Source organism: Saccopteryx bilineata, chromosome 5, assembly GCF_036850765.1.
Source record: "Saccopteryx bilineata isolate mSacBil1 chromosome 5, mSacBil1_pri_phased_curated, whole genome shotgun sequence".
In the NCBI taxonomy this organism is placed as follows: Eukaryota; Metazoa; Chordata; class Mammalia; order Chiroptera; family Emballonuridae; genus Saccopteryx; species Saccopteryx bilineata.
Window position 1 is genome coordinate 183,210,760 of NC_089494.1, and position 21,787 is coordinate 183,232,546.

General features: G+C 38.7%; 1 protein-coding gene across 7 annotated transcripts in view; it reads right to left on the reverse strand.

The window, feature by feature from the left end:
* Positions 1 to 3,634: 3,634 nt before the first annotated feature.
* RAP1GDS1 (Rap1 GTPase-GDP dissociation stimulator 1) overlaps positions 3,635 to 21,787 on the reverse strand; it is a 151,130-nt gene continuing 132,977 nt past the window's right edge. For 6 of the 7 annotated variants that reach the window (XM_066280254.1, XM_066280257.1, XM_066280255.1 and 3 more), the window contains 2 exons: positions 17,381 to 17,509; positions 3,635 to 5,467 (listed from right to left, as the gene is read on the reverse strand). In XM_066280254.1, coding sequence (XP_066136351.1) covers positions 5,340 to 5,467; positions 17,381 to 17,509 — 257 coding nt within the window. In that variant the 3' untranslated portion in view covers positions 3,635 to 5,339. Of the gene's footprint in view, positions 5,468 to 13,337; positions 13,486 to 17,380; positions 17,510 to 21,787 lie in introns of all 7 variants that reach the window. The other variant, XR_010731920.1, reaches the window with a different exon arrangement.

Here is a 21,787-nt window from a genome sequence, read left to right on the forward strand (position 1 = left end):
GTCAAGATCTTTAAAATTATTTAGTTAAAAAAATCCCAAACCTGAAACTAATACACTTCAAAGTATGAGAGGACTAGGCTTTCTACTTTTTTGAGAATAAAATAAAGTCTAGCTAATTTTCTTATAACCTAATCCTGAAGTGGAAAATTCTCTAGATATGTGACCCAAACCAATTAAACACTATGAAATTCTATATACCATTGAACGTGGTTTAAACTCTATATGGCTGAACAGATTAAAATAAAATTGCACACGTGCCTACCAGAAAAACCACGGCCTTCTGAGCCTGGACAAATTCCAAAAATGTGTTCTGAGGTTGAGAGTGAAGGGGAAAGACACATTTATTTTTCAGGTTGCAGAGAGTATTTGATTTGAGTCACTTCTCACCTGAGCCCCCATGGCCATGCCTTAACCACCGACTTGCTCGGTTCAATCCCTTGAAAACTGCATTTATCACGCTGAGGACCCGAGAAGCCACTGCAGTCACTTGTGAGGACAGGGCTGCTCATCCAGTCCCTCTGGTCCTCGTTTCCATAGGAAGATGGAAGACTCTATCCTTCTCTTTGGGCAAAAGCGACACCAGGCAGTAGGAAAGCAAGGGACTGAGGGAACAGACATCAGGAGGTCGTGGGTGCCAATCAACACCTCCATGGTTTAAGCTTGATCTAATGATATCGGTTCCAGTATATAAATAAATTGTCATTATACCAAGTTCCTATCTAGTGTTATAAATAGGAGTATATTATCCATTTTTGAAATGCCATTAGATTAAAATCTCTGTGGCCACAGCTAAAAAATTTGGGTAAGAAGATTTTGTTTTCTAGGAAGAAACAAAGTGAGTACAAGGAAAATAATTGACTTTTAAAAGTTAACTAAGAAGGAAAGAAGGAAAAAAATTAGTTAAATTTAGGAAGGAACATAAGTTCCAAGCAAGGCCCATTTATTTCCCCCTTCAAATACTGTAGCCAACCATTCATGCCTATAAAGAAGTTACCCTTGAAAACCTCCACCATAAAAGGGACTCTGCCTGTTTAGTCAAATATCATGACAAACAGGCCATCACAAGTGGATTCTCCCAGAGGATGCAGAGTACAGCGACCCCTGCCTTCATGCAAAACACATACCATTTATATTTAAGAAAAAGACATCTACATGAACAGGTATGTATACTGATAAATAACCAGGCAGCGCTGAAAGTGGGAAGGGGGTTTTTGTTTCTATATTTACACAAAAGCTTACAGTGCTACTTAGTAACAATGAAACCTAAGGTTACTGAGCTAGATGAAGAGAGCTGAGACAGAAGAGCAAGTATTAATGCTAGTGGGGGCCTGCATTCAAGGCTGCTCTGCAGACCTGGCCATCTTAGTCTTTGGGGAAGGAAGCAAGGGGTTTGGCATTACCATTGATAACCGGGTGCTCCTCAAACTATCGACACACTCCCATTTGGGTGTTCTTTGAATTCCTTTAGCTGGGAACCCTGCAATGGGGAACAGGTGAGTGTAGCTTAGGCCATAAGGTATCACACAGTTCTATCCAACTTTACCTTCAATCTCTGTTTCAATTGTCACAGGAGCCCTGGGAAGTAGGGATTATTCAACTCATTGTATTAAATGAAAAAACAGGCCCAGAGAGTTTAAGCAATTTGGTGATGAACAGAACCAGGATGTGAGTACACATTAGACAATATCCAAAGATCTTCCTCTTCGCACTTACTACACTACTAAAGTAATTATCACATTTTGGACACACCTATAAATCATTTATCTATGAAGCTACATAGTACATAATTATGTATGTAAAGTAAAATATCTCATTTTGGGGACAAAAAATAAACCAGCTCAATTTTCCTGGTTACAGCTATGAAGATTCATCCCAAATATCACTGTGTTTAACATTGCTGACCGCTCACGAGTTAACTCGTGTTTGCACTTGCATTACCTATTTCAATTTTTGAAACTCAGGGTAATCTAGGATAATTGTATTTGTGACTCTTTGCCCTGCGGATTGAAGTTCGAAAAACAGCACACCGTTCTGTATTCTCATGCGGACTCCTTTTCTTCCCATGCCTCCAGGCATGAGGCTGGAAAACCGAAGATTCAGTCAACAAAAACAATCACAGTGTCCAGCTGTCTAAACTTGGCCTATCTTCAAACCGCTCGCAGTTTGAAAGTTTGAACAGACGTATTAAGGATATTGTAAAATCTTTCTTCGTCGTGTTCAATTGACTAGAATGTGTAAAGTGTGTGTTTCAAAAGAAAAGCGCAGCAAAACCAGATATATTTGCAAAACATGTTGCGTACCATCACACGTAGATTGTTATACAGTACACCACACCAAAAAAAATTACTAAAATATATAATGTATAAAATGGAATATGTAGCAGATATGTACAAAGTTTAATTTAAATTCATTATGTATATATAAAGTATACTAAAGTTTAGATTGTTTCACTTTCATGCTCAATTACGAAAAAATAGCCGGTGACGTTAACTCCTGTGTAAAACTGCCGGTCAACAATGTGTTAAAACACTTGTATAATTCAAACTTTATGGATTCCTAGAGTTAAGAAGTAGCTTTTAAACTTACTGATTCTAGTGACAGCTGGATATAAAGGGTAATGCTCACCTAAATAACAGACAGAATTAGATAGTAAGTCTTCTCATGACACCAAAGAGCATTTGGTTTTTGAAATGTTCACGGTTTCTCAGAACACTTCATCACCCTAATGCTTATATCCGAGAGCTCCATTCTATTCTATCCAAGAAATCGTTTCAGAACGGAAGAATTCTGTTCTACCTCTCCATTGTTATCAGTATGCTTAAAACACAGTTTAGCAAGGAAAACACTGATGATGGGCCATTATTTAATCAATTTTGCTTTGAGTACAATGAGGTTACTGTTTGGTTGAGTGTTAACAGGATTCCAAGGAGCTCATGCCACTGGTAGGAGGGAGGACATTCCTGTGCATTAGACTCAGACATCTTTTTCCCTCTCATTTCTGGCTTTTTTGCTTTGCATGTGTGCTCTTGGTAATAATTCAAGCTTTGTGGTGCTGTTCCTCCCATTCTCTCCCTGACAAGGCACTCTTAGTGGGTAGCAAGCTAATTTAAAGGTGGCCCCTGGTAAGCCATAGGAAGTAAGGGATAGTATTGTTTAGGCTCCTGCCCACTGCTGTGGTGTACCAGCACGTGGCCTAGAGTGGCGGGCCTGTCATCCCAGGGGCACAGGCATCAGTCTCTGCACAATTGGTGATTTGAATTGCACTTTGTTTTGATGGAGACAAGAGTTTCTAGCATATCAGCAAACTGAATGCTGGCAGCTGGCCCAGATGGTCGTTTCTCTCAAATCTATGATTTTTGGATGTCTTTGTTCTGAGGTCTTCTATATAATGCTTTTCAATGGGGACAAAACCTACCATCAAAAAAAGAAAAGAAAAAGAAAAAAATGGTTCTCTGAAGTTAGATATCTAAATCTCAATTTTTCTAGCAATCTGTCTAGACTTCGTTTAGGTACTGGAAAAGTTTCATGGAACTAGGAATTCATTCAACAAATACTGAGCACCAGCAATTGTAATAAGCACTGTTCTAGGAGATGGAAATAAAATATACAAACAAGCCAAATAATGCCATTACAGTTTGATATATAATTTATTTATTTAGTTATTAATATGGATAGTCTATTATGCAACATTACAGATGTCTTTCAAAACTATAATAAAATATAGTTCACTATCCAGCCCAGGAGAAAACAGTAGACAAGATCATTCTTACAGTAAAGTGTGGCATTGAACAGTCCCTTTCTCGGACATCAAAGGGAATAATCAGTCAAAGGGTTCTTTACCTTCACTGGGGTTTTAACTTTCTTGAATTATATCTGTTTCAGAGTCAAAAGTCCAACTTGGATCCCCTACAGATGTACCCCACCTCACGTTGAAAGGGAAGGCGCTTCTGCAGCCCGCCACCCTCTCTCCTGTCCTGCAGTCCTGGGCTGAAGCCCAGTCTACCTTCCAGCCAGTACCTGTCAAACTCGGGCGTGGGGAGAAGGCAGGTATGTCACAGGGATGTTTTGATTAAGTTACAAAGATTGTTTCAAAGCTCTAAAAATTCATTTGGTGGTGGTATGGCAGTGAAGAATACATTCTATCTCGCCAAGGAGGTCTTCTCGTCTCTTGAGTCTTAGCACTGTCATCTTCTCTGAGAGTCTTAACGGTCTACGGCCGTTCTCTGCGGAAAATGGTGTAGGGAACCCTAGTGGCTCCTAGAATGAGGCCATCTGCAAAATGAACCGGACTGGCCACTATGGCTTTACAACCTGCTTCCTTTCTTCAGTCTAGACAAAGTTGTTATTTTTTCTTCCTATGTCCTGCTAGTTCTAATATAAGATTTAAAAAGACTATGAGAGGAAACCTCTGGCTTTTGAGCTGAAGGATGAAAAACAGGAAAAATATTCAGTCTCCAATGAGCTATACTCAATTTCCTTAGTTGAAAACAAATGGAAAAGTGACTTTTAAAGACAAGTGTTAGACAATGCTGGTTAATTGATGGAAAAAGTTCTGAGGTGAAATTGTACATATGTAAGAATCTAAAATATGGCCAAAAAACCAACATGTAGGAGTCTAACAGAGATTCTTCAACCCCTTAGTTTCATGCTGAAAACTACAAATGTTTTCAACATCAGGCTACTGATGACAGCCAATTAAACATGAAATTAAAAACCTCAGGAAGCTCTGCCAAAGATTGTGGCAGTTTCAAGAGTCTACATAGTCAGGAAGAAGGAGAAACCATAGGGTAAAGAGTGAGAGCATTGGATTTTATTTAACGCTAGGTACCATGAGTTTGACATTAGAGGGTAGGACTAATGAATGAATAGCTATACAGTTTTTTGGTCACTGTGCTTACCAAGCACCAAAAAAAGTGGAGCTATTTTTACTATTCAATATCATCTTTAATAAGCTAGACAGATCCTGCTGCATTCTTGTTTGTGTCTAATTTACCAGTACATTATTATGTAGTTTACCAAGTGTGAGGAGCAAGTCATTATGTAGTACCAAGTTTACATCATCATAGGACTACAACATGCACATTCTACTTAATGGAGCTCAAGCAACAGGAATACAAGAGAACAGTTATGGGTGGAGACTTCTTTCTGACAAATTCATGTTCACACTATGGGTTTAGAAATCTTATTGGGCAGGTACCTACAGAGTTCTTCAATTGGTACCGAAACATGACACGCATGCACGAGTGATATGGAGGAGGATGAAGCAGAAGAGGCAGCTGGATGGAGGACAGAGGGGAAACCAGAGATGGAAGATGCCGTGTGTCACGGAGGGGCAGTCCTCAGCTCTCCACAGTAAGTCTCTGCTCTGTGACTGAGGCCTGTTGGGCAACAGTTTTGTTCTCATGACTGCGAAGTTTGGATACAACATCTAGAAAGGCCAAATCCTGTACTTCCTTATGTAGAGATTCTGGAAGACAAAAACCAAGATAACAGATATATATATATATATCCAAAATGTTTATTTGGATGATACCATAATAGTAGAAACAATTCTGGAAAAAGACACAGTAGTAGCCTAGACAGATCGTCTTTAGAGATGTGTTAAGATAATAATAAAAAAAAATCAAAGAACCTTTACTGGCCACATTAAAGATAAATAGGTCTCAGGTTTTACAGTCTAAGGTTGATAAGGGCAAATTAAACACAGCTTATTGTATGATCTCAAGGTTTAGTTATATAGTTCAAATATGAAAATTAATGACATAGAAAAATCTTAGATCTGTTTCAAATTAATTTTGTGGCAAATAAAAAGGTCCCTCACATTAGAGTCCCTTTTCGATGTTCTATTTTCCTGGGTTTTTTTTTGGCTTTTCTTGCTCTATTTTAACCTTGATTACAAGAAAATGCAGGACTTTTAAGACTCTGAGAACTACTACACGGTAAGACGGGGACCCAGAAAGTTTAAAGCAATCAGCATTTCTCAAGCTGATGTGTTTACTTTAATGAGACTGAGGTACAAACCTAGAATGAGTATTTTTGGTTACAAAAGAAAAATCTAAAAGTCACGCAAAATTACAAGGGTCTCAATATCCAAAACAATCTTGAAAAAGAACAAAGTTGAAGATCTCACACTTCCTAATTTCAAAACTTACTCACTTGTTCTGTATGAACTAACTACTCTGCTGTGGATTTCTTTTAATGTATTTATTTCAGTTACTGCATTCTTTACATCTGACTGGGTCTTTATTACATTTTCTATCACTTTGTTGAAGTGCTGAGTTCTTTTATTGTACTCTCAAGTTTGTTGAGCATCCTTATGACTGTTTCTTTAAATTGTTCATCAAGCAAATTAGTTATCTCAATTTCGACAGGGGTTTTCTCTTGAGTGTTTTCTTATTTCTGTCTTTGGGGCCTGTTCTTCTGTCTCCCATTTTGTTTTGACTTTCTGTTTCTTCCTGTGAATTGGACAGAATGCTCTCTCCAGTCTTCAAAGAGGAGTCTCTGTGTAGACTGTGTTGAATCGTTCTGGTAGGCTGGCTGCAGCTGAGGCGGGCCTGTGGGGTGCAGGTGGGGCAGCCTGGTCTATGCGTGCCTCCTTACCTTCTAATTGGGAGGGGCTGCCTGATGTCGACGGGGCTGGTGGGTGTGCTCTCGGTGTGCCCTGTTGCATTAACCATCTGGGATCAGAGTAGGCTCTGGATGCGCTGCTTTGCATGCATCTTACCAGCTCCATCTCCCTCTCCAGGTGGGGCAGGTCTGCATGTACAGAGCAGCACTTAGTTAGTCCTGCTCCTCTCCACAGGATGCAGCTCTTATGCCCTCAGCCTTGCCTGCCTGCATGCCCTGTTGCTTTAATTGTCCACTGGTGGAGCAGGGTCTAGGCAGGGTCACTCTGCATCTCAACACCTTACTAGCTCTGCTCTTTCTCCAGGTCAGGCAGCCCTGTGCCTACGCACAGTAGCACCCCTCTACTCAAGGAGGGAGGGTCTTGTGGGTGGGTACTGTAATGTTTTGTTAGCTCCGCATCCTTTCCAGGAAGGCCAGTCCCATGTGAGTACACAGCAGTGGCCCACTACTTCTGTACCTTCTCTGGACAAAGTGGACCTGCAGTGTTTGCTGGCTCTGCACCCTCTCCATGGGAAGGGGCCATGTGTACACACTGCTGCACCCACTGGATCATCTCTGGGCGGAGGCCCACTTGTATGTGTGCTATGTTCCCTCCTGTTTCTGCTGAAGTGAGCTCTAGGAGGTGTGGCTGGGGACCCTGCAGGTCAGCCAGTACTGAGATGGTGCTTGTGACCTGCTATCCATGTTCAGAATAAATGAAAACGGTGGCACTTACAAGTTCTTCTAGTCCAGGGTTGTTCTCTCAGCTCCAGGACAGCTTTTGTGGTTCCAACCTTCTCTGTGTGGTCCTTCTCTTCTGCTTGTTGTGCAGAAGCTGTTCACTGGCTCAAAGCTGTCTCTCAGGAGAAACTGTTCTAAATATCGGAATACATTTGATGTGCTCTTCGGAGGGGGTGAGCTCTGTCAGCATCCACGTATGCCATCATCAAGGATCAGCCTGTGGTCATGTGCTTTAATCCACTCTATCAATTTCTTTTAATTAGTATGTTTAGACCATTTACATTTAATGTAATGACTGTTGCGTTGTGGCTTAAGCCTGCAATTTTATTTTTTGTTTTTATTTCTTTTTTCTTTTTCCTGACTTCCTTTAGATTACTTGACCATTCTTTTAGTACTGTTACTTTTTTTCATTTATAATTGTCACAGTTATTTCCTCTGTATACATTTAGAATCACTTTAGAAACTAATTTTCTCAATCTCAAAACAATTCAGAAAACTCCCAAAAAGAAAATTCTATTGTATTTATCAACATCTTTGCTCTGTTGTTCTTCCTGAGGCTCCATGATTTCTTTCTTACACATTGCCTTTCTGGTTAGAGTTTCCTTTAGTCATTCTTTTAGGATAGTCTGGTGGTGACAAACTCTTAGTCTTACTCTATTTGAGGATGTCTTCATATCTCCATTTCTAAAAGTATTTTCTCTGGGTTAACAGCTTTTTTCTTTCAACACTTGAAAACTATTGTGCCACCTTCTTCTGGCCTCCGTGGTTTCTTACAAGAAATCCACCGTCTCCCTATTTGTTTTTCACCTGTAGATAAGGTGTCATTTCTATCTTTCAAGATTTTTTGTCTTTAGTTTTCAAAAGTTTGTGAATACAATTTGTCCCAGCATGAATTTTTGGGGGCTTTAAGATTTCCTCAACTTCTTGAATCTGTAGGTTCTTTTGTTTTTTGGATATTTTGAAAGTTTTTATAACAATATTTTTTCAGGTTCTTTTTCAGGCCCACCCTATTTCTCCTCTTCTTTCGGGTCTGTAATGACACAAATATGGGATATTTAGTTATATCCCAGGGGTCTCTGAGGCTTTCGTTTTTTATCTAGTTTATAACGTCCGTGTTGTTCAGACTGGGTGACTATGATTGTTCTGCCCCTTCCATTCTGCTGTTGAACCTATCCCCTGAGTTATATCGAGTACAGTACTATAGTTTTGAGTTGTAAAATTTCCATTTGCTTCTTTTGTTTTCTTGCTGAGATTGTTTTATTCATTTGTTTTCAAGCATGTTCATAATTGTTGACACATTTTTAAATGTAAAAATATATACAATTTGCCACTTTAGCCATTTTTAAGTGTATAGTTCAGGGACGTTAAATACTCTCACACTGCCATACAAGTATCAACCACCATCCACCTGCAGACCTTTATCTTCTTTCTAAATGAAACTCCATTCTCAGTATCAATAACTCCCCAATCATACATCTCTCCAGATTTTAGCAACTGCCGTTCTATTTCCTGTTTTTGAATTTGATTAAGTAACTCATATAAGTGGAATCATACAATGTTTGTTCTTTTGTGTCTGGTATATTTTACTTAGCATAATATTTTCAAGGCTCATCCAAATGTTAGCATGTGGCAACTTCATTCTTTCTTAAGGCTGTATGTTCCATTGTATGTGTATATCACATTTTGTTTATCCATTCATCCATCAAAGGACCTTGGGGCTTTTTCACCTTTTGGCTATTGTGAATAATGACACTGTGAAAACACAGTTGTACAAGTATCCCTGCTTTCAGTTAATTTGAATACACACATACAGAAGTGGAATTGCGAGATCACATGGTAATTATACATTTAATTTTTTGAGGAACCTTCATACTGTTTTCCACCATGGCTTGACCATTCTACATTCCCACCAGCAATGTACACGGGTTCTAATTTATATATATTGTCACTAACATTTATTTTCTATGGGTTGTTTTTTATAATAGCTATCCTAATGGCTGTGAGGTGGTACCTTACTGTGGTTTTGATTTGTATTTCCCTGATGATCAGTGATGCTGGGGATCTTTGCATGTATTCACTGGCCATTTGTATATTACCTTTGGAGAAATGTCTATGTAAGTCCATTACCCACTTTTAAATCAGACATTTTTGGTGTTGTTCCATTGGAGTAGTATGAGAGCAATTTGGCTTGAAAGACATTTACAGCACATTTTTCAGAGTATATCACACACTAGGCCACAAAACAAACCTCTGTAAATTCAAGAAGATTGAAATTATATCAAGCATATTTTCTGACCTCAGTGGCATGAAATTAGAAATCCATTACAGGAAGAAAACTGTAAAAATATATAACAAAAATATGTAAAGCTTAAACAACATGATTCTAGAGAACCAATGAATCAAAAAGAGAAATCAAACAAGAAATAAAAAACTGCCCTGAGACAAATGAAAATGAAAGTAGAAACTTACAAAATTTATGGGATGCAGCAAAGGCAGCTATATGAAGAAAGTTCATAGCTATACAAGCCTATATCAAGAAGCAGGAAAAATCCAAAATAAACAGTCTAAATTTATCTCTAAAGAAACTAGTAAAAGAGTAACAAAACCCAAAGAAAGTGTAAGAGAGGGAATAATAAAGATTAGAGCAGAAATAAATAAAAGAAAAATAATAGAAAAGATTAATGAAACTAAGAGCTGGTTCTTTGAAAAGGTAAGTTAACAAGCCCCAAGTAAGAGTCATCAAGCATAAAAGAGAAAATAAAAATAAAATCAAAACTGAAGAGGAAGGAACACTTCCAACCTCATCCTGTAAGGTCAGCATTACCCTAATACCAAAATCAGACAAATATACTACAAGAAAAAGAATTACAAGCCAATATCCTTGATGAACACAGATGCCAATATTCTCAACAAAATATAGGTAGTCCCTGGAATGAATAAGATAAGTCCTGTAGGTTTGTTCTTGTTGAATTTGTATGTAAGTTGGAATGGGTACATTTACTTATTAAATAAAACCTAGAGAGATGTTTGTCTTAACACAGTATTTATTTTTATCTCTCTGTACATATAAATACTTAACATTTCAAACCTACAGAACCTATCTTGTTCATAACCTGGAGACTGCCTATAGTAGCAAACTGAATTCAAAAGTACATTAAACACATTATAAAATATATATATTTACCATGATCAAGTTTTATATATATATATACACACACACACACACACACACAAAATATATATATATACACACACACAAACACACACACACATACCACAATCAAGTGGGATTTATACTAGATATGTTAAGGGTGGTTTAACGACGAGAAAACTATTAATATGATTAATCATATCAAGAAAACCAAGAATAAAAATCATGATTCTCTCAACAGAAGTAGAAAAAGCATTTGACAAAATTTAACATACATTTATGATAAAAACTCTCAAAAAAGTGGGTACAGAAGAAACTCAACTTGATAAAGGCTATATATGACAAGCCTGCAGCTAACATTATAGTCAGTGGTGTATGAGAAAGCTTTTTCTCTAAGATCAAGAAAAAGACAAGATGCCCACTCTTACCCACTATTATTCAATATATATAGTATTAGAGGTCCTAGCCACAGCAATCAGACAAGTAAAAGAATTAAGACATATTCGAACTGGAAAGAAAAAGTAAACTTGTCATTATTTGCAGATGACACAATACTATGTATAGAAAACACGAGAGAATCTAACAAAAATAAATAATAAATAATAAAGTATTCCTGTAAAATAGCAGAATACAAAATTAATATACAGAAATCCGCTGTGTGCCTATACACTAATAAACAATCAGAAGAAGCAATTCCACTTAAAATTTCATCAAAAAGAATAAAATACCTAGGAATAAATTTAACCAAGAAATGAAATACCTGTACTCTGAAAACTATAAGACACTGAAGAAAACTGAAGAGGACGCAAAGAGATAGATGGATATATTGTGCTCGTGGACTGGAAGGATTAATATCATTAAAATGAGTATACAATGCAAAGCAATCTATAGATTCAATGCAATTCCTATAAGAACACCAATGACACTCTTCTCATAATTTAAAAAATATTTCTAAAATGTATATGGAACCATAAAAGACCACAAATAGCCAAAGCAATTTTGAGAAAGAAGAACAAAGTTGGAGGTACCATGGTACCTACTTTCAAACTGTACTATAAAGCTATAATAATCAAAATAGCATGGTATTGGCCCCCAAAACCAAACACACAGATCAACAGAACAGAATAGAGAGCTGAGAAATAAATTCTCGCTTTTATCATCAATTAAAGAGGTAAGAGTATACAATAGAGTAACGACAGTCTGGTCAAAAAGTGGTGCTGGAACAATTGGACATATACATGCATAAAAATGAAAAGACCATTCTCGTACACCATATACAAAAATAAACTCAACATAGATTAACCACTTAAATGTAAGACCTAAATTCATAAAACTCCTAGAAAAAAACATAGGTAGTTCATCATTTGACATCAGTCTGAGTAGTACCTTTTTGGATGTTTCCCCTCAAGCAAATGAAACAAAAGCAAAAATAAACAAATGGAACTTCATCAAGCTAAAAAGCTTCTGCACAGTGAAGGAAGTTATCAATAAAGTAAAAAGACAACTTACTAAATGAGAGAATATATTTGCAAACAATATATCCAAGAGGTTGATATCCAAAACATATGAGACTCATACAACTCAACAACAACAAAACAAACAATCCAATTTAAAAATGGGCAAAGGATCTGAAAAGACAATTTTCCAAAAAAGACATATGGTACAGATGGTCAACAGATAAATGAAAAGATGCTCAGCACCACAAATTGTCAGGGAAAAGTAAATTAAAATCAAAATGAGATACCACCTCACACAAGTAATAAAGGCTATTATCAAAAAGTCAACATGAAAAAAGAAAAAAAAACCCCAAAAAAGTCAACATGTGCTGACAAGGATATGGAGAAAAAGGAACCTTTGTGCACTACTAGAAATGTAGATTGGTGATGCCACTATTGAAAACAGTATGGAGATTCCTCAAAAAACTAAAAATAGATCTACCATATGACCTAGCAGTTCTAACTCCAGGTATTTAGCTGAAGAAAACAAAAACACTAATAAAAATAAATGTACCCCTATGGAAGCTTCTGGTCAACATGGCGGCATAAGTAAATGCAGTACTCCAATCCTCCCATAACCACATCAAAAATACAACTAAACTACAGAATAGCCATTATTCAGAACCACATGAAACCAAAGTTCTACAACTAAGGATATAAAGCAGCCACATCTACACTGAGCCCACAGGGGTGCCATATCAAAGTCTCCTCCATTAACCTGTCACGTTCGCCCCACCCTGGTGATTCCATAAGGTACCGCCCCATCAACTTGAGGGCCCACCCAAGCTGATTCCACTGGCTTTTCCATACAAATGGCCTGTCTTGGCTCATGCTTCAGATTTTCCTAAAATCTCTTGAATAAGCAGCATCTGGCCTCAGCATGCCCTGTTGTCCTCTGAGTGGCCCTAGACCCAGTACTAGCGGCAGCTGGCCTTGATTTGCAACTCGGCCTTGCCTGGGTACCTCCAAGCCCAGCACAAGTAGCAGCCATCTGCAGATTGCTTTGTAGCTCATGCTGGGTGGCCCTAGGCAGAACACAAGTGGTGGCTGACATTGGCCTATATCTCCTGGAAGGGCCCAGAGCCAGTACACTCAGTAGACAGCTTCAGACCATGTTGATGCATCATCCAATCACCCCCACAAGTGATACACTCATGAGGCAGACTCAGCAGACACCAGAGCCCTGATAAAGTAAATCCTGCTCCGTGGTGTGGGCCCCTACACAGCTAATCCTCCATGGTGGTTGTAGCCGGTCCTTTCAGCTGATTGGCTTACAGGTAAATTCCTCCCACTGATGTGCCAGCAGCACTCGAGGCTGAACGACAACAGGAGGGAATACATACCCCAAACAGGGGGCTGCTCTTGGAGTGCCCAGCTCAGGTGAACAAGAATGCTGTCCAGTGGATCCTACAGGACACCTCCTATATTAGGCCACTTGACCAAGCCCAGGGGACACAGCAGCTCTACCTGATACACAGAAACACAGGGAGGCTGCCAAAATGAGGAGACAGAGAAACATGTCACAAATGAACAGTACAAATCTCCTGAAAAATAATTAAAATGGAAAAAAGCAATCTACTGAATGCAGAATTTAAAATACTGGTTATATAGATGCTCAATGAACGTAGGGGAAGAGTAGATAAACTTAGAACTTCAACACCATAAAAAAGAACCAGTAAGAAATGAAGGATACACTAACTGAAATGAAAAATATTTTACAGAGAATCAATAGTAGAGTAGATGAAGCCAAGAATCAAAACAGTGATTTGGAATATAAGGAAGCAAGAACTACCCAATCAGAACAACAAAAGGAAAAAAGCATTAAAAAAAGGAGCCTCTGGGACAACTTCAAATGTACCAACATTTGCATAGTGGGGTGCCAGAAGAAGAGAGAGAACAAGACACTGAAAACCTGTTTGAAAAAATAATGACAGAAAACTTCCCTAACCCAGTGAAAGAAACAGAAATAAAAATCTAGAAAGCACAGAGAGGCTCACACCAAGACACATAATAATTAAAGTGCCAAAGGTTAAAGACAAAGAGAGAATTTTACAAGTAGCAAGAGAAAAAGAGTTCTACAAGGGAGAACCGTGACTGTCAGCTGATTTCTCAACAGAAACTCTGCAGGCCAGAGGGGAGTGGCACAAAATATTCAGAGTGATGAAAGGAAAGATCCACAGCCAATATTACTCTACCCAGCAAGGCTCTCATTCAGAACCGAAGGACATAGAAAGAGCTTCCTAGACAAGAAAAATCTAAAGGAGTTCATCACTACCAACCCAGTATTATATGAAATGTTCAAGGGTCTTCTTCAAGAAGAAAAAAGGATCAAAACTAGGAACAATAAAATGGCAATAAATCTATCAACAGTTGAATCTAAAACAAAACACAAATAAATGAACAAGCAGAAAAGAAACAGCCTCACAGATACAGAGGACATCTTGCTGGTGGCCAGAGGGGGAGGTTTGGGGTATGTGTGAAAAAGGCGAAGGGACCAAGTCTGAACTGGTTGTTACAGAACAGTCATGAGGATGTAAAGTACAGCTTAAGAAATACAGTTAATGGTATCCTAATAACTATGTACCGTCTCCAAGGGGTATGAGATTTATTGGGATGACAACTCAGCTATGTTATAAAATGCCTAATTACTAGGGTGTATACCTGAAACTAATATAATATTGCATGTCAACTGTAACTGAAAAAAAAAGATTTACAAAAGTACAACGCTATGTTCACTGCAGTATTATTTACAATAGCTAAAATATGGAAGCAATCTAGGTGTTCACTGATAAATGAATGATGATGATGTGGTATTTATATGAAATGAAATATTATATGGCAATAAAAATGAATGACATCTTACCATTTGTGACATCATAAATGGACCTAGATAAAATTACACTTAGTGAAATAAGTCAGACCCAAAAAGACAAATACTATATAATTTCACTTATTAGTGGAATCTAAAAAAAACAAAACAGAACAAAAATAGAGTTATAAAAACAGAGACAGCTTGACTAGGTGGTGGCACAGTGCATAAAGAATCAATCTGAGATGCTGAGGAGTCAGGTTTGAAACCCTGAGGTCACCAGCTTGAACATGGGATCGCACATGACCCCATGGTCACTGGCTTGAACAAAGAGTCACAGACTCAGCTGGAGTCCCCCCAGCAAGGCATATATAAGAAAGCAATCAATGAACAACTGAAGCGATGCAACTATGAGTTGATGCTTCTCATCTCTCTTCCTTCCTTTGTCTGAGGGAGGGAGGGAGAAAAGGAAGGGAGGGAGAGAGGGAGGGAGGAATGGGGAGAAGAGAGGGAGAGAGGGAAGCAGGGAGGGAGGAAGGGAGGGAGGGAGGGAAGCAAGGAGGGAGGAAGGGAGGGAGGGAGGGAAGTAGGGAGGGAGGAAGGGAGGAAGGGAGGAAGGGAGGGAGGGAGGGAGGGAGGGAGGGAGGAAACAGAATTAACCACATAGAGATGGGTTTGTGAAAAAGGTGAAGGAGAATATAATCAGTAATAGTGTGGTAAGTTTACACAGTGACAGATTATTGCATTGTAAGGTATAAAAATGTCTGATTACTATGTATTTATATAATATTGTATACCATATTATAACTAATATAATATTGGAACTAACATAACTAACATAATATTGTATGCCAACTATACTTAAGTAAAAACAAAACTAACATAAATAAGCTGAAACTACTATAACTAAATAATACTGTATATCAACTATACTTAAATAAAAACAAAACAAAATATAAATGACCTGTCTGATCAGTGGTGGCTCTGTGGATACAGCATCGATCTAGAATGCTGAGAGGACGCAGGTTTGAAACCCTGAGATTACCAGCTTGATCACGGGGTCATCAACATGATCCTAAGGTTGCTACCTTGAACAAGGGGTCACTGGCTCAGCCTGAGGACACGTATGAGAAGCTGTCAATGAACAACTACAGTGAAGGAACCACAACACAAGTTGATGCTTCTCACTCTTTTCCCACTCTCCTCCCCCCAAAAAAGTCAATAAAAAAATAACTAAAATGAGAATGATTAAACCTAACTAAAATAAAGATGTTAATGTCTCTATTATAATTAAGATAAAAACCTCCAAATTTAGGAATTCCTACTTGGGAGAAATTTACTATGTAAAATTAAAACTTCTAAGACATTTATAGCAAATACGTAACCAATTATAAAAAGAAAAGACCCAACAATATGCCGTCCATACTACCAGTATATAATGATACTGCAGACTGAAACTAAAAGGGTGGGAAGATGGTGTTAGTTATTCAAAAGAAGGTAGGAGTAGTTGTTTTAAATTAGATAAAGGAGACTTCAACAAAGAAAACGATCAGAGACAGAGAGGAACATTGCACATGGTAGAAAGGTCAATCTACCCGGATACAGAGATCCTAAAAGTTGTATGTACCTACCAGCAACAGAGCTACAAAATGTGTGAAGCAAAAAATGATAGAACTGAAAGGAAAAATGGATAAATCCACCAATATAGGTGAAAACTTCATACCTCTTTCTCAACAATTACTGAATAGTCAGAAGATGAGCAAGAATACAGAAGACTCACCACCATCAACCAAAAGGATGTGACATGTAAAGAACACTCCACCCAGTAACAGCAGAATACACATTCTTTTCAACTGTCCATGGAACGTACGCCACGACACGCCAATGATTCCTTAAACAAATTCCTTAGCTAATATCATGGCATACAAAATCAGAACTTGTTCTTTAATATAAATAAAAGTTGATGAAACGTATTGGTATTAATTTTTAATATTGATTTTGCCTATATTTGCTATATGATATTTTTGATTATAGTAAGAATCTTTGGAAATATTTTCAATGTAAAAGTAATCCTAGCCTGACCAGGCAGTGGCGCAGTGGACAGAGCATCAAACTAGGACACAAAGACCCAGGTTCAAAACCCCAAGGTCGCCATCTTGAGCACAGGCTCACCAGCTTGAGTGAGGGGTCGCTGGCTTGAGCATGGGATCACAGACGTGACCCCGGACCCCATGGTTGCTAGTTTGAGCCCAAAGGTCTCTTGCTTGGAGCCCAAGGTCGCTGGCTTGAGCAAGGGGTCACTTGATCTGCTGTAGCCCCTAGTCAAGCACATATGAGAAAACAATCAGTGAACAACTAAGGTGCCACAGCAAAGAATTGATGCTTCTCATCTCTCTGCCTTCCTATCTGTCTGTCTCTATCTGTCCCTCTCTCTGACTCTGTCAAAAAATAAAGTAATTCTATAACCTCCATAAACAAATTTCTATTGCTTTTTAAACTCAAAGCCACCTTACTATTATTCTATATTTAATAATGTCATACCTCTGCTGATGGACAGAAATCAGAAGAAATACTTACCGGATCCCATGAGAGCACAGATCAGGACCATGGAATTATATTTGATTTCAGGAGCACTTCTCTCATCTGCTAGCAGTTTGTGTAAAATCTGTACAAGTTTAGCGCTTTCTAGGTCTTTCTCAGCAGTGCCTAGAATATGAAATAATTAAAGAAGCAGTTATAAACCCAGTATGATCTGAGTAAACACTGCTTCCCTTTCCAGAACCTGACCATGTGAAACCTTCCAAAAGGGAATGATAAATAATAATGACCTACACATGATATTCAGACCTTGTTAAAAAAAGGTTGAGAGCTAAATTTTAGCAAATATTTCAGGAGTTTAAGCTAAAATTTAAATTAAAACATTTATTTTAATATGGAGCAATTAAAAACCTTTCGTTAAACATACACAAAGCAGAAAAGATGGTATACCAATGATACACTATGTACTAACATTTTCATAAATTATCATGACCAATCTCTGGTTTCATTTCCTACTCTCACACATCCCCGATTGTTTTGGAGCAAATCCAACAAATCACACAATTTCCTCCACATGTACCTCAGTATTTATCTTTAAGAGATAAAGAATGTTAATTCCTATCAAAATAAGAGCAGTATTTTCTATAAAGTATATAGATGAGCTTATACTAAAATTTATATGAAAAGCCACAGGCCATAGAAGAGGCAAACAATCTTGATTAAAAAGAACAAAATGACCTGACTAGGTGGTGGTGCAGTGGATAGAGCGTCGAACTGGGATGCCGAGGACCCAGGTTGCCAGCTTGAGCGCGGGCTCATCTGGATTGAGCAAAAGCTCACCCCAACTTGAACCCAGAGTCCCAAGGTTGCTGGCTCGAACAAGGGGTCACTCGGTATGCTGAAGGCCCACGGTCAAGGCACATATGAGAAAGCAATCAATGAATAATTAAGGTGTCGCAATGCGCAATGAAAAACTAATGATTGATGCTTCTCATTTCTCTCCGTCCCTGTCTGTCTATCCCTATCTATCCCTCTCTCTGTTTCTGAAAAAAAAAAAAAGAACAAAATGGGAGGAATTCTCCTACCTGATACTAAGGTTCACTATATGACAAGCTTAGTTATCAAGACAGTATGGTATTATTGGCTGACAGATATATAGATCATAGGAACTGAATATAGAACCACCAAGATAGACCCACACAAATATGCTTAATTGATCTGTGATAAAGGTTCAAAATCAAATTGAGGAAATGTAGCCTCCTCAACAAATGTTGCTGGCAATTACTCATAGGTAAAAACTATAAAACTAGGCCCTGGCCAGTTGGCTCAGTGGTAGAGCGTCAGCCTGGCATGCAGAAGTCCCGGGTTCGATTCCCGGCCAGGGCACAGGAGAAGCGCCCATCTGCTTCTCCAGCCCTCCCCCTCTCCTTCCTCTCCGTCTCTCTCTTCCCCTCCCACAGCTGAGGCTCCACTGGAGCAAAGATGGCCCAAGCGCTGGGGATGGCTCCTCGGCCTCTGCCCCAGGCACTAGAGTGGCTCTGGTCGCAACAGAGCGACGCCCCGGAGGGGCAGAACATCGCCCCCTGGTGGGCAGAGCGTTGCCCCCTGGTGGGCGTGCCGGGTGGATCCCAGTCGGGCGCATGCGGGAGTCTGACTGACTGTCTCTCCCCGTTTCCGGCTTCAGAAAAATACAGGAAAAAAAAAAACTATAAAACTTAAAAAAATATATAAAGAAATCTCAAAACTTAATAATTAAAAAGTTAGATAATGAGCAAAAAAGACAAACTGGCATTTTAACTAAAGAATATATATATATAAAATGGAAAATAAGCATATGAAAAGATGTTCAACATCATTACAATTTAAAAAATGTATATTAAGACCACAATGAGATAGATATCTCTCTCTATGAGAACGACTAAAATGAAAACATAGTGACAATGCCAAATGTCAGTGAGGATGCAGAGAAAACTAATCATTTAGACCATGGTAGTGGGATGTAAAATTCCACAGCCTCTCTGAAAGACAGTTTGCCAGTTTCTTTAAGAATTAAACATGGGCCCTGGCTGGTTGGCTCAGCGGTAGAGCGTCGGCCTGGCGTGCGGGGGACCTGGGTTCGATTCCCGGCCAGGACACATAGGAGAAGCGCCCATTTGCTTCTCCACCCCCCCCTCCTTCCTCTCTGTCTCTCTCTTCCCCTCCCGCAGCCAAGGCTCCACTGGAGCAAAGATGGCCCGGGCGCTGGGGATGGCTCTGTGGCCTCTGCCCCAGGCGCTAGAGTGGCTCTGGTCGCGGCAGAGCGACGCCCCGGAGGGGCAGAGCATCGCCCCTGGTGGGCGTGCCGGGTGGATCCCGGTCCGGCGCATGCAGGAGTCTGTCTGACGGTCTCTCCCCGTTTCCAGCTTCAGAAAAAATACAAAAAAAAACACACAAAAAAAATACAAAAAAAAAAAAAAAGAATTAAACATGCAGTTACCATATAACCCAGCAATGCATTCCAAGGTATTTATCCAGAGACATTAAAATTTATGTTCACATAAAAACCTATATGTGAATGTTCACTGCAACCTTATTTTTAAAAGACTCAAACTGGAATCAGCCAGATGTCCTTCAACAGGTGCATGGTTAAACAAATTGCGGTATGTACATACCACGGACTACTATTCAGCAATAAAAAACCACCAAGACACAAGACAAATCTGATGACTCTTTAAGCAAGTATGCTGAGCTAAGGAAGCCAATTCTAAAAGATCACATACTATTGAATCTATTTACATAACAGTAAAAAACTAAAAACATTTAGAAAGGAAGGACAGATGGGTGATTTCCAGGGATTAGGAATAGCATGGAGGTAGGGGCAAGAGGTGGGTGATGCAGTTATAAATGGAGGGATCACTGTGGTGTGAGAACTAGTCAGTATCTGGACTGTGATGGTAGATACACAAACCTACACATGTAAAAAACTACCTAGAACTAAACATACATACTAATGAGTATAAGTAAAACTGGGAAAGCTAAATAAAATAGGTAAATAATATCAGTTTGAAATATTATACTATTTATAGTTTTGCGAAATGTTACCACTGGGAGAAACTGGACACAATATACAAAGTATCAGTCTGCAATATTTTTTGAAACTATATATGAATCTATAATTATCTATTAAGAAAAAAGATAAGGACTCTTAAAAGTTATGCAAAAAAATTTTATAGTAATAACTCCTTAATATCAAATGGCCTATAAGGGAATAAGACTGAAAAATATGGTTTTCAAAGTGTATTGTGCATTATAAAGATAGCGGAGGTTTATTTTTATATCTTAAGCTTGAGGAGCCTAGGAAACACTAGGCAATAATAATAAAAAAAAGGTATTATTGCCATTTTATATAGTTCTATGGAAAGGTAACCAGATGCACGCAAATACTCAGCTATCAGGAAGCTGACAAAATTATAGCCTGTTTGGGAGATACGGCACAAAACCAGATTCACCCCAGGCTCGAAGTCAAGGATATGCTGAAAGTGCTACATTATTTCAAGCCATTTAAAATTATGCTATGAACACAGTTTGGTAATTGATGTTCTGACCAACTCCCAGCCCTCCTTCACAGCTTCCACCCTTTAAAGGATCTGGACTTCGAGTGACTCTCATAACTTACTCACACCGTGTGGGAACCATAGGTTAGGCCAGAACTCAAACTGACCTTCACAGCCTCCCTAGCTATAAACAAACATCACTCAGAGTAAGCATACATTGTCTTGAAGCCTCTTCTTTTATCCTTAAAATTAAAAAATATTTACATCCTACTTATACATATGATTTAAAAAAAATAATATATTGTTTTAAAATTCCCAACCCTTTACGAGGACAAAAATTCAAATTTCTCCTACCTCAAATCTGAGTAAATCTGACACTGGAGGAAGGTATGTTTATCTTTGGTTTCTCCTTCCTGGGCTAGGGGTTGATGGGTCCACTTCCTCCACAGTGAGGATTATGGACAGAAGTCACCAGTGGAAATTCAGGTGATCAGTTAACAGTATTCACCCAAAATGCTTTGAACTGGACAGGACATTAAGTATAGTCCTCCTTTGTGTAAGGCAGCCTCAGGCCTTAACCACAGGCCATGTGACACTGATTGTCGCCCAGATAACTACATCAGAGATTGGTTCTTAAGACAAAGGTAGCTACCCATAAGCTAGCTGCCTATGAGATAGTGTCGACTGACTGAATCATTTAAACTCTGGTTTTGAAGAACTGTGAATGCAAAACACACAGAAGAATGACACAAAAGGTGAGAATTTAAAATGAAGGCAAAGCAACAGAAACCACAGTGATAGACGGTTAGAAAGAGAGAATTTAGTAGTAGAGATGGAAGAGAAGATCTGGATCACTGGAAAAGTAGCAAATTGTAACCAGCAGTTGCATTCTAAAAATTGTTTCATTTATCTG